The 14,270-nt window shown below is 36.1% G+C and overlaps 1 protein-coding gene across 11 annotated transcripts in view; it reads right to left on the bottom strand.

Annotated features, from left to right (window-relative positions):
* The window catches only part of ATP10D (ATPase phospholipid transporting 10D (putative)), a 113,810-nt gene extending 102,668 nt beyond the window's left edge, over window positions 1-11,142 (bottom strand). The window contains exons 1-3 of one of the 11 annotated variants that reach the window (XM_063808916.1): window positions 10,119-10,353; window positions 8,996-9,123; window positions 5,202-5,340 (exon numbers count right to left, since the gene is read on the bottom strand). In XM_063808916.1, the coding sequence (XP_063664986.1) occupies window positions 5,202-5,233 (32 nt within the window). In that variant the 5' untranslated portion in view covers window positions 5,234-5,340; window positions 8,996-9,123; window positions 10,119-10,353. Of the gene's footprint in view, window positions 1-1,704; window positions 1,893-5,201; window positions 5,341-8,995; window positions 9,124-10,118; window positions 10,412-10,531 lie in introns of those variants that run through there. The other 10 variants (XM_063808919.1, XM_063808918.1, XM_063808922.1 and 7 more) reach the window with 10 other exon arrangements.
* Between the last annotated feature and the right edge of the window lie 3,128 nt (window positions 11,143-14,270).

Raw genomic sequence — 14,270 nt, forward strand, 5'->3', positions numbered from 1 at the left:
ATGAATATATACAATATATAAACATGGAAGAATTTCAAATAAAATATTTTTAAAAACATTAACAGTGGTTATTTTGGGATAGTCTATTAATAGCAGATTTTAATTTTTTCAGTGTTTTTATACTCTCCATGTTTTTTTTACCATTAACACATATACTTATTTTGGAATTAGAAAACAGATCTTCATTTTAATCAAAAAGTTAAATTTTGATGAAACTTCATATAATCATGAAGCCTATACACAGAACTTAATGTATTGCTTTTACATTTAAGATGTGGAAAAGAGGTGCATTCCTTTAAGTCTTTTTTTTCTTTCCTTTTTTTTTAAAGCACAACTTCATAAAATGCAAGCCAAGCGTGCTGCTTCAATACTGAAAATGAATGGTCACACATAAGGCCATGGGTAACATGTGTACATACTAATAATGCTATACTCAATATTAAACCAGAAATTATGTTTAACTTAGTATATAAGTTTCCTGACATGTAAGTTCAACATAGTTTAGTGTATAAGCTTCTTGATAAAGGCAAATATGTGTGTTCCTGCAAAGAAGCATTACATGTAATTATAAATGTTGCAAAGCTAATTAATTAAAGCGTTCAGTTTTGGGGTTTTTGTTTCTTGTTTTTACCAAAAGATAATTACTAAAAGTTACCTTATAAATGTCTGGCTAAATTGCAATAAATAGCATACTTAAATGTCAATATAGTTTTGGGAGACTCTTCTTTCTGAAAATTAGTTGTGAAAACAGAATTTAAATGGTAGTCTGCGAAAGAAAGCTCAGATAATTGTTTCAATAAAACATTTTTACACCTATACTTATGTAGGGCATATAGAGTTTTTGATGTGAAAGTAATACAAAAATCTCAAAAATAAGTCAGTTATACTTTTCAAATATCACCTTCATTGCTCTTTAGAAAATTAAAGTCAGTGGGAAAATAAAAGTTTGTAGGTAAGAAAATTTTCAATTCCTAATTAAGAGCCTATTTCAAAATTCTTTCTGCTTATTTCTAATATCTTCATAACATGACCAATCTACAACATTCCAAAATGACCACATTCAACATCACATGGGCCCATTAAGATAAAGTGAGCTGGGATATAGAATTTCCAGCAATAAATGAGGTACTTAATCTAACTTTATTAGATCCAAAGTATATTAAAAGAATACAGCCTATGTTGTTTACAGATGCACTATGAAAATATTTTTATGCTTGCATTTTAATTTTACAGAGTTAATTAATTACAACTTTAACGGTCACAGTAGGCGTATCGTTCCTTACCACTTCAAAAGCATGCAGGATCGCTAAGAAAACTTGATTCCCTAGGCACAAATTCTCTACTGAAAGTCATAAGATTCACATTTGCTTCTTTCAATCATTATCCCCAAATACAGCCAAGATCAAAGAACTGGGGGGAAAAAGTCTTACTCTTTTTCCCTTATGAAACATTTGCACAAAAGTTCAGTTTAATTCTGTTTTTTTAAAGGGAATCTGTTGCCAAGAAGCAAATAATAACATAAAACCTATCCAACACAAACCTTTAAGTGTTGAACATTGTGTTTCTGACTGTCGTTTTCAGTTTCATGTATTAAATTAATGACTTTTGCAGCCAGCTTAGTAATAACACAGAGGTATCTGAAACAGCATACAGGAAAGTAAATGAAATCCCCTTTCCCAGAGACCTTTTAAGTCAGATACCTACCTGTCAAACCCAGTGAATATACTGGCCTGCTCACCTGAGGATCTTACTCCAAGCCTGTGGTCTCCAGCTTTATCACAGATCAATCACATAGAGAGCTTGTTAAAACACAGATTCTGCCCTCCCTGCCGCCCCCTCCCCAACCCAAGCACACAATCACACCAGTTTCTCTGATTCAGTAGCTCTGCAGTGGCCTGATAATTTGCATTCTAACAAGCTCAAGTGATACTGATGGGGCCTACTCTGGGGGCCACACTTTGAAAATCATAGACCTAGGCAGCTCAAATCTACTCTGGACTTATTTTTAATTAATGAATGCAGATGCTCATTCATAAACCCATGGTAAATGAAAATATCATAAGTCAAAAGGGCATGTCATACACTAACCTACTGAACATCACAGCTTAGCTGAGCTTACTTTAAATGTGCTCAGAACACTTATATTAGCATACAGTTGGACAAAGTCATCTAACAAAAAGCCTACTTTATAATCAAGTGTTAAATATCTCATGTACTTTATCGAATACTATACTGGAAGCGAAAGACAGAATGGTTGTATGGGAATTGAAGTATGGTTTCTACTAAATGTGTATCTCTTTTGCATCATCATAAACTGGAAAAATCATAAGTTGAACCATCATAAGTCAGGGACTGTGTATTTTCCCCATGAAGTCATTACCATTAAATATGATTTTTATGCAGCTAATCTTTCCCATACCAATGATGTATATATTATTGTTTAAATAATCAGTGAAACTACTTTTCTTATATACAAGAAATAGGGCAATTATTTTCTGTTTGGGTAACTACAGAAGTTTTTAAAAAGCAAAGGAAAATAACATGCTTAAAAGAAAGATTAATGGTAAGAGATAAAAAGAATAATGAATAGGAAAGTAGAGTTATTTGTAGCTGAAATGGAAAGAATTTAGCCCCTGAAAAATTGTAAGATCAAAAGGTTATATCAATAGACTACATCAAAGGTTTTCTAAAGGTCTCCCACAGATTATTAGCTCAAGCTATACAGATGAGGCAAATAGGCACATTAGAGACTAAAATTCTGAATTATATTCTGTTATTTTCTTTAAAGAATATAGCATATTACTGGATATATGATGAAGATAGATAGGTGGTAACATTAGTTATTTTGTTTAAACTATAAAAAGGAAAATTCAGTCTGATAGATGAAAGATTTAATTAATTTCAAAAATGTATTAAAGATTTTCTTTTGGAAGCTAGTGGATGAATTAATATTAATATAATTATTACATAGAGAAGCATTATTTCACAGTGGCTAAAAATTACTTCAGCACATGACTTAATGCAATGAAAGCATGGATTACACATGTCAATTACTTAAACTGTCTCAACACATATATTTAAACTGCACCTGAGGCCTATAAGTATTACTAAGAATAGTATATAAACACAAATAAGAGGCAGATCAAAACTACAAATGGTATTAAAAACAAGTTGATCTTCATTGGAATTATAAAATAGATTCATGATAAATACCCGATACCAATAATTTACTCAATGGTACCTACACATCACACTACATTTATTTTGAATAAGTACTGATAATATAATTAGCTATTTTCAAAACTGCAACAAATTGCTAATACCAATTAGCAGAATGAACACAAGTTTGGCAAACAGATTCACAGTTGTCCCTTTACCACAGGCTTTTAGCCTTTCTGAGCATCAGTTTCCAAATCTGTAAAATGGAAATAATATCACCACCTCACACAATTTTGTAAAGAGATTTATTAAACAATGCACTGTGCCTAACACACTGAAGGTGCTCAGTAATTTCAATCTTTCAACTAATATTTTTGGCACTCCTACTATATGCCAGGCATTGTTATCGATACTGGAAATAAACCAGGGAACAAAACGGACAAAATTATCTGCCTTCTAGGAGTTTATTTTCTAAGGTACATTTATTTTACCTTGTCCTAGGCACAGTGCTGAGTGCTTTGGGAATGAATAAACTAGCCCCAGCACAGGTCAAGTATTTAGTTCAATAAAAAAAGATAAAATTAGGATAATCGTGCAGTATATGAATTTAGGGAAACCAGAAAGTCTTATGAGAAAGCATGGTACGAGGTCAGAGGATAGAAAGGAAGAAGAGGAAAGGCTTCCCAGAAAAGAAGGTATTATAAGTGAGCCTGGTTTAGAATCCTGACAGAAGAGATTTATAGATTTTAGAAAAGTCAAGGAGACAAGGAGGGTGGAGACTGTTTATTTAAGTAACAATGAGTAGTTCAATATGGCAGCAGTTTCAAGTACAAATTAAGAAGTGATGCGAAATTAAATGAAAATCTAGGTTGGGACCAAACTGAAGCCCTGACTTGCTAAGATGAAGAATATGGGAAATTGCCAAAGATATCCGAGAAGACTGTGATATGATACAGACATTTATAAGATTTATTTGCACTTCCTTTTGGCCAGAACCACCATCTTCCAGTAATTCGCCAAAATGACAAACACAAAGGGAAAGAGGAGCGGCACCCCATACATGTTCTCTAGGCCTTTTAGAAAACATGGAGTTGTTCCTTTGGCCACATACCTGTGAATCTATAAGAGACGTGATATTGGAGATTTCAAGGGAATGGGTACTGTTCAAAAAGGAATGCCCCACCAGTGTTACTGGCAAAACTGGAAGAGTCTACAAGGTTCCCCAGCGTGCTGTTGGCATTGTTGTAAACAAGTTAAGGGCAAGATTCTTGCCAAGAGAATTAATGTGCATATTGAGCACATTAAGCACTCTAATAGGCGAGATACCTTCCTGAAACGCATGAAGGAAAATGATCAGAAAAAGAAAAAAGCCAAAGAGAAAAGTACCTGGGTTCAACTGAAGCACCAGCCTGCTCCACCCAGAGAAGCACACTTTGTGAGAGCCAATGGGAAGGAACCTGAGCTGCTGGAACCTCTTCCCTATGAACACATGGCATCAGAGGTGTTAACAAAATAAATAAAATAAAAGACTTCTGACTGAAAAAAAAAAAAGATGTATTTGCAAGAAGTGTGAACAATACATTGAAAGGGAGAAAAGGAAGGACGACTCATCTGGAAAACCTGAATAATGTGCTTCACAAGACAGTTTGCCAATTACCTAACAAGGAGTAGGATCATTAGAGACTTCCTAAGGCATCTCTGAGCACACATCTGTGACAACAGCAATCCTACTGGCTGACAAGGGCAACACAACAATCTGGCATGAGCCACACTCTCGTGTTCTTCACTTGCCCTATACCACCCGTGCTGGCTCCACTCCTGTCCTCTGCCCATTACCAATCCTACATCCTAATACCACATATCCACATATTCCTATCATCAACCCATCCATCCTGACCATGACCCAAATCAAGCAGGCAAAGAAGATGTGACAAATTAGGCATTTGGGACCACCATACTTCTTCTCATGCACTAGCCTGATTCAAATGAAGTAAGACAATCTGGGAGCAGAAAGCCAGTCTGGGACTCAAAGTAAAAATTACCTTTCAGAGTTTCCATATCCCATTGAAAGCATTTCACTTTTTTCTTAGTCCTTGGCTTAGGGATCTTAAAAGTATAATAATGCTTCAGATTCAGGCAATCATTTTTCGACCTTGGCAAGGCAGAAATGTTGATTTCTAGCTAAAGGACATCACAGATAAATAGAATATTTGTGAAGAAAATATCTGAGGACATCTCTCTAGGAAAGAATTTAGTAAAGAAGAAGGGATGTTATAATTTAAAATGTTAACTAAAACCTTCTAACTATATTATTATAGTCTAATTAAGGGGAAATGAAAGTTTAAAAACACAAGCTAAGTAGTTATGAATCCTATAAATCAAAGAAAAAGATTTCACAACATTTTGAGACAGGTCAAAATTGATTTTCACTTTCCTTCTCATAACCAAGAAAATTATGATTTGTATTACCTAGCCTAACTAAAGAGTTAAAACCTTGTAAGTTTTACTAAGAGGAATGTAGTAGTACCCATCTTCCTCATTCAAAAAGGCCTTAAGCTGAATAAGCAGACTTTAGAAAAAGAAATTAAGGAGTATTTAATTAAAACCTATCAGCCATAGGCCCTGGCAAATGAAATCAACAGGAAATTAAAGGGAAGTAAAGCTCAAATCTGTTCAACACTGCTTATTATTTTAGAAAATAGGTGGAGGCGAAACAGTGAATGTGAGCAGAATAGCTTTGTTTTGTGATTTCCCTTATAATCCAAATGTTCTCATCAGAGAAATAACTCAGAAATAATGATACCTAACATAAAAGTACACACAATAAGGGAGACGGGGGACTTTGTGAAAGAGGGGATATATAATATCATATATGTGCTCTTTATACTAGGACTAATTGCTTCATTAGGATAGTGACTTGTTTTCTCTGATAACTAAAATATAAGTCACTGCAGAAACTTTAGGACTATATATTAACACCATGAGAAAAAGTACAAATCAACTATAATCCTACCACCCAAATATAAATACTATTAATCTTTGGTTTATTCCCCACCAATAAATTGGGTTCTGTGCATAGGTTGATTTTTTTTTCAAAACTAGGATATCATTTTGTAACTTGCTTTTATCCACTTCTCACACCATAAACATTTTTCCATATCATGAATATTTTCTCATATTACTGAATAATTTTCCCAACAAAATGATACATTTTGATTTGTTGTCCACGTTTGTTAATGTGATGTGTGAAAATGTGGTAATTTATCGCTCTGCTGGGATTCTTTGATTATTGGGAGGTTAACATCCCCTCTACCCTAACCTTAGACAATTAAAATTTTTTGTCTTTTGCGAATTGCTCATTTATATCTATTTCTCATTGGGGATCATTTGTATAGCAGTATTCATCTGTCTCTGTCTTAGTCCATTTGGGCTGCTATAACAAATTACCATAAACTAGGTGATTTGTAAACAATCAAAAGTTATTTCCTAAAGTTCTAGAGGCTGGGAAGTCCAAAATCAAGGCGCCAGCAGATACTGTGTCTGGTGAGAGCTCACTTTCTGATTCATAGGTGGCACCTTCTCACTGCATCCTCCCATGGTGGAAGGGGCAAGGCAGCTCTTTGTGGCCTCTTTTATGAGGGCACTAATCCCATTCATGAGGAATCCTTTCTCATAATCTAATCATATTCCAAAGGCTGTACCTCCTACTACCCTCACACTGGGGATTGGGAATCAACATATGAATTCAGAAAGGGAGGGAACAAACATTTAGACCATAGCAATCTTGCACTGCTTTTTATAGTATCTTTTTAAAGGGAGCATGTAAAATACAGAGCTTACCATTTATCTTTTTTTTTTTTTTTTGCTTATTATATTTCTCAGTGATATTTCTGAAAGTGGTATTTTGTCGTATAAAAATAACAGTTGCTTTAAAAGATTTTGGAATATTAGGAAAAATATAAAAAAGAAAATCAAGCTGTAACTTTACCACCTAGGAATACATTTTCTAGGGGGTGGGGGAAATATGATATTTTAATGGATATGCCTACTGATGCAAAAGAAACTTGTATGCAAACAGGAACTGCATTAATCTTTTTCAATCCTTATTAATTTAGGACATTGTCTTAGAGTAACAGCTTAATAAGTATTTTTGATTAAATGAATTTTATATATTTATTTCAAAATTATATTTTACACATAAGATAATATATTAAATTTCACTTTTTTACGGAATACATTGCAAGTATATTTCCAAGTCATTAAATTTTTAAAAAACTTTTGTAACTGAGTTTTATCAATATAGATATATAAACTACACTAATTTATTTAAATATTTTGTTATTGGGGCTTTGTTTCCATTTTTTGTATTACAGATAAGATGGTAATAAACATTTATAAATCTTCATATGCGATTCATATTATTTCCTTAGGCTATATTTTTAGACCCAAGATCACTTAGTCAAAGGCTATGAACATTCACAGGTTTTGTTTTGTTTTTGTAGAGATGGGAGCAAAATGGGACCATGCAGATATTTGAACCCTTGAGCTTAAGGGATCTTTCTGCCTCAGCCTTCCAAAGTGCTAGGATTACAAGCATGAGCCACTGTACCTGGCCCAACATTCACAGGTTTTAATACATAATACCACGTAATTGCCTCAAATAGTTGTATTGATATACCTTTTATTGAGTAGCATTAAAAAAATTCCATTAAGGCCACAACTCTTTTACAAAACTAGCATCACTGTTAGTCCTTATTCTGCAAAGCGATAAAAAAGTATTGTTTCTATGGCTAAAATGATTTCTGAAATGAAATAAATTTATCTAAGAAAATATCGAAGGAATAACTGACGAGGAATAGTGATAGCATCCAGCACACATATATTTATTCCTAGAGTTGATAAATCAATTCTCCTTTTCTTCAAGCACTATTAAATTTGTATTTATCAATGCATTGTTCTGTGAGAATTCTCAGACAATCTTACTTGTAGCATTTTCTTTGATTCTTCTTCATTAGAAGAACTACTTCCAACTATATCAGACAATAAAGAAAACATGTAATGAAGGCTTGAATATGTGTACATTTTTTTAACCCTTAATTTAAAAAGTCAATTATAGGAAGTACATTTGTCTGACAGGTGAGTCACCTCTGTTCTATTATAAATTATAATCATATTTGAGCATTTCCCTTCATTTTACTGACAATAGCAAAATAAATGAGATCCTATTTTTTTTTTTTTTTTTTTTTGGGACGGAGTTTTGCTCTTGTTGCCCAGGCTGGAGTGCAATGGCCCGATCTCGACTCACAGCAACCTCCGCCTCCCGGGCTCAAGCGATTCTCCTGCCTCAGCCTCCCGAGTAGCTGGGATTACAGGCATGCACCACCACGCCCAGCCAATTTTGTATTTTTAGTAGAGACGGGTTTCACCATGTTGGTCTGGCTGGTCTCGAACTCCTGACCTCAGGTGATCCGCCTGCCTCGGGCTCCCAAAGTGTTGGGATTACAGGCATGAGCCACTGCGCCCGGCCCTATTCAATTCTATTTAGTCACTAAGTATGAAAAGTGTTCAGGTTTTGCTAAGCCAGGGTCAAACACTCCCCACATCCTAGTTTAGAGTGCTTAGATTTTCCCTCTTTTTCATGCAATTTAATGAATGTTAAATTAGCATGAAAATTAAATGTTATTTTTAAACTCCCTAAAACTTTAAAATATTGCTAAGTTATTTTTCCAAATGTATAAAATGACCTCATTTTAATAAAAATAAACTATCTCAATGTAGGTATATGATACGCATTTGTAGTGAGAATAGAAAACAGTCCAGAAGAAGCAGTTATTACTTTTTGAGGTGGATCGGAGAGGGAGGTTCTTGCTGCGGGCACTGAACGAACTACTCCGTTGCAATGATTTTTGCTCTTCACAAGTCAGCAAGGGTTTTCGATGATGCTATTCTTCACAGAAACGTGACCTACATGATTTAAAGGCTGATACAAGTAAATATTGGTGGATGAGGAGCCCCTGTCCTTGTTGATGCATCTTTCAAGGTTGATTTTGAGTTAGAGGTTTGCTCTGTCCATACAGACTTGTTTTTCTCCCTGCTTAGAACCAGCATGAAAAGAACGCAAGAAGAAACTTTGGTCTTATTCAGATCACATTTTAAAAACCTGAGCTAGCATGATAAGAGCAGTTAAAACATATTCTTTCTAAAGGCACAGGGTCCCAGACACCAAAATAACCATCCATTCCCTAACCAACTGATGTCTCTCTGCTGTACGTGGTAAATTAAAACGACATGTTTTACAACGTAAAATAAACGGTGCCCCGAATAACAACTAGGTTCTTTAAAGTTAGTGTTTTGGGGGAAGCATGGGGGCTTCTTTGTAGCACTCCTTTGAAAACTATTTCTGAGAAAGCTCCAATACAAACACCTTTTTCTTCCTAAGGAATCAACCTTAGGGAATCAACCTTAAGGAATCAATCTGCTGGGCTAAATCTTCAACACCTTCCCTTTTCATCACCTTTGAGGCAGATAACCAAAATTTCTTTAAACTGCTTATTTCACAACGGGATGACAAAGGAGTGTGTGTGTGTGTGAATGCGTGTGTGTGCGTGCCCGTGTATGCCCGCGTGTACAAAGGTGTGTGTGTGAGAATGCGTGTATGTACGTGCCCGTGTGCGCCCGCGTGTGCAGTTTACCTTTTTACAAAATCCAGCATTTAAAATAGATTTTTAAATTCCCCTTTAACAAATGATTGAAAATGGTGTAATCATTTTATCTTCTGTTGTTTTTTTTTTAAGTTCAGTAACAGCCCAGAACTGTAGTTTTGAGCCATGTCATCAAATCTAAACACGACTAGGGAAGTGGAGCGGGGAGAAACAGGAGAGAGAAACAGAAAGGAAAAGCGGGTGGGCGGTGAAGCAGAAGGCTGGGACAGTCAGAGGGATTCGCCGTCTCACTCTTACCAATTCCTCCCTCGGCACACATCACAGCATGTTGGTCACGAGTCGCAAGGTACAAGAAAAGAGCTAAGCACAAATTCGAAGAGTGAAAGCGGGTTGTGCTTCCACGCCAGCCATTTGCCTTCCGGGAAAAAAAAAAAATCACTTAGACATCTCCCAAACTCAGCTGCGGGAGCCAGCGCCGGAGCCTGTGCTGAGCTCGCAACCTACTTCTCCCTCCGCTCCTCCTCCCGTCTCCGCCAGGCTGCAGAGCAGCCCGAGCTGCAGTGCACCGCCAATCGCCCACCGCCCCGCCCTCCGTGACGTAGCAGCGGCGGGGCCTGGCAACTGACCGGCTCCCAACTCCAGCTGTTTGACCGAGCTGCCCTTCTGCCCAGCGCAGATGCCCCAGTGACCCAGAGCCCTTACAATCTCACCTCTGACTTTCACCTCCCAAGTACAGGTTGCTCGCGGTTGACGGTTTGGTTCATTGTTTTGCTGCAATTCTAACAATTCACTGCTTTAGCTAAACGTGGAACACTGGACAATTATTTTTTGGAGGGTAAAAGAGATCAAATCTAAAAATGTCGCGCCACTGCATTCCAGCCTGGGCGACAGAGTGAGACCCTACCACAAAATAAATAAATAAATAAATAAATAATATGTATTGTTACTGTTTTTATGACTAGAAAAGAAATGAGGAAAAATATTACAATTCTGATTTCGTCGTTTTCCTCACACCTTGCCCTTCCGTTCCCTTACTCAGGATAATGTGGCTTTGTCCATACACCTGCCAAGGTCCGTTTGCTTAAAATTCACAACTTTTTAAAAAACTTCTAAATAAGTTTCAACAACCTGTCTGGTTTCTCAAAATGTCTAATTTGGAAAGAGGAAAAGCCATTTAGTGAAGGCCGAACCAATAATTCAGAACAAAACCTAATAATCTTGGCTGCCTGTTTTATCCCATTGAAACAAATATAAAAAGTGGGGCCAAACTCTCCACAGCTCTCCTATATTGTGCCTCTCTCTTCCATTCTCTCAAGTGTTTCTCAGATGTGCAACAAGAGTGAAGAAAACTAAATGAGCATGCAAATGTTTGACTATTAGTAAAGAGCTCACCAGTACAGACACAGGGAGCTGGTTGGTCGGCTTGAAAATTTTCTCAGACCAAGAGAAGCCAAACAAGTTTCTGCACCCACTGAGAACGTGCTTCTGCCAGACGAGGAGAAACAAGTTCTGGGTGTGGCTTCCTGTGATGCTCCATTAGGGAAGCCTCCATCTGCAGGTAAGGACAAATCTCTAGAACTTAGTCAAACTTAATCCCCAGAATTAACCCAGCCTAGTAGAATACACTGTCATTTACATGGCCTCTGAAATTCCTGGCCCTAGTAGCACTTTTTGCAGTCATATGACTGTCTGTAACATCCTTTAAGATGAAACACATTTCCTATCTGAGAGTCAACCTTATAGAGGAGACTTAAAACTGTAGCTGGGCCCCCCTGAGCTCTCCCAATCAAACACTGGTGTTGTTACCTCAGCAGAGGGCCTTCCTGGGAACGTACATACCAGGACAATTCAGGCATGTAGCCTGTTTGGATTGCTTAAATCAGTGGTTCTAACGAGCTACACATCAGAGTGAACCGGGGAGCTTGATGCCAAGGCCCCACCCAGGCCAATTAAACCAGAATCTCTAGGGGTGGCGCTCTGGCAATGTCTTTTCTTCAAGCTCCTCTAGAAATTCTAATGTGCACAAGGGTTGAGAATCACTGACTAAGATTTGAATTATTGTCTTAGAAGAAAATCTATTATATTTAAGTCTAAAGAGCATAGTAGTAGAATAATGGAAAACATTATGTAATACAACTTAGCCTTATACATATTCTTTATATATTTGTTTATTTTAATATAAATATAAAAACATGTGAAGATACACCTCAAAATTGTTTACTCAGGGAAGGATAGTGAGGGGAGATTACTAGCTTTCTATTTGTGTCTGTCATTTGAATGAAATTTGTATCATTTTGATAATTTAAATATTTCTAATCAAATTTTTAAAAATCAATACTCATAAATACCATGAAGGTCATTGGAATAACCACTATTAAGGTGCGTTTCTGTCAATTTATTAGGTTTTGTTGTGTTTGGTGTTTTCTTTTTGCAATGCTTCTGTAATATCCAATTTTCTCCTCAGAGTGATTCCTATTTTGAAAAAGACAAAATACGATTCTTAATTTAAGACATTAGCTACTTTAAATCTATATAGTAATTTTTAATTTAAAAGATACTTACTTTCTTGTAATTTCAGAAAGGTATTCTTTTTTGCACTTCTCAGGAAGTTTTTTAAAAAACCAATATTTCAATTGTATAATATAGAAGTGAGGGAACTTCATCTTTTCCAGCTAGAAAATTATTTGGACTCTCAACACTAATAACTCTCAATACTTCATAATTAATTGTCAATGCGAAATATATGGCACAGTAGTCAAATGCCTAGGTTTGACCTGGTTTTAAATCTTGGCTCTGCAAATTTTTAGATATGTGATCTTGGGTACCAACACCAAGCTCTGTAGGTAAAATGGATCTAATAATATCTTCCTCTGTGTTATTAAGACTATATGAAGTTAGGTAGCTGAAGTGCTTATCACTGTGTAAAACACTTAATAGGTGCTTAATAAATGATAATTATCAATTTACTAACTTCTCTTTTTCCTTTCTTAAACATACTCAAGGATTAGTATGGCAGCAGAAGACAGAGTTATCCGAAAACATTTTTCTAAAACAGTAAACAGGGTTCTTCCTAGAACCTATTATATTTGTTATACAGTTATACGTAAAAGAGAGACATATTCATTATTTCGGGCTACTGCTTTAACATGTAACGTGTAAAGCTGCGTGGTTTACTTTTGTTTACCTCAAAATATTTCACGTTTCCTAAAGTGGCACACAGGCTGATTTCTTATGATTCATAATCAACCACTGCTTTTTCTTTGTACTTGTTATGAGTCAAGCACAGATTAGGACATTTCCCACGATCAGTTTTCTGACTGACTTTTGGAGAAGGAGGAGGAGGAGGAGAAGAAGAAGAAGAAGAGGAAGAGGAAGAGGAAGAGGAAGAAGAAGAAGAAGAAGAAGAAGAAAGAGAAGGAGAAGAAGATCAATGCTGCAGGCAATTAAACTTGTCCCTTGTAGATGAGCCCTGATTTTAACAACATAATCAGAGGATTTTATGTCTCTTTTTTCTTTCCTCAATATTCATTGAGTGCTAGTGAACCATTTCTGTTAGACACTGTACTAAGAAGTTTACAGCTATGACTTCGTGTATTCCTCTTATCATCCCTATGAGGTCATTCTTCATTTAGAGATGAGACATCTGAGGCACAAAGAGTTAGAGCAACTTATCCCAGATGGCAAGACAGCAGGTGAAAGAGCTGGCTTGAGAACACACGTTCTTAATGGAGCTCTCTACTGTGGGCTAAGCAGCACAGCTTTCAATAAATTAGGGAAGTGAATAGTAAATGATTTTTGTTGGGATAGGGTAAAACCATGCTATGACTATAACTGCCTTGTTGACAGTAGAAATTCTTTATTTCTAGAAACAACAAGAATATCTACATTATTATTACTAGTTGTAAACATAGATCTTAATTTTATGTGTGCATTTTTTTTTTTAAAGAGGAAATACATTTCCTTCCCTTTGTATCAGGTGAGTCCCTTTCGTCCATAGGAGAACAAATTGGCTTTTAACCTTGTAAAAACCTTTAACATGCAATGATTACACAGGATATCAGAAAGGGAAACTCCAGATTAGCAGAGATCCAGGCTGGCCCCGGAGTTCTGGATAAGTCCGTCAACTATTTATTGATTCTGTTTATAATATCAAGAACACTGGTAATAGGACAGTAGCACAATTCCTTGTATGAAATGATGGCCCTTTAGTCTAGGAAAGATAATTAGTTTCTTATTTAGACAAAGATAGGTACCAGAGCTTTTTCTGAATAAATGTAGTTAAGAAAAAGAAGTATACATTTCTCTGGATAACGTGTATTTCCCCTAGTGACCAGAGAAGGCAGGAGTTTGGAAACTTTGGAGAGGTGAAAGGATGGGAGATAGTTCTACCTAGAGATAAGATGGAATTCAGCTTCTAAGGAATGATATGTAATCTTGCACCAAATGTGG

This window comes from Pan troglodytes, chromosome 3 (assembly GCF_028858775.2).
Source record: "Pan troglodytes isolate AG18354 chromosome 3, NHGRI_mPanTro3-v2.0_pri, whole genome shotgun sequence".
NCBI lineage: Eukaryota > Metazoa > Chordata > Mammalia > Primates > Hominidae > Pan > Pan troglodytes.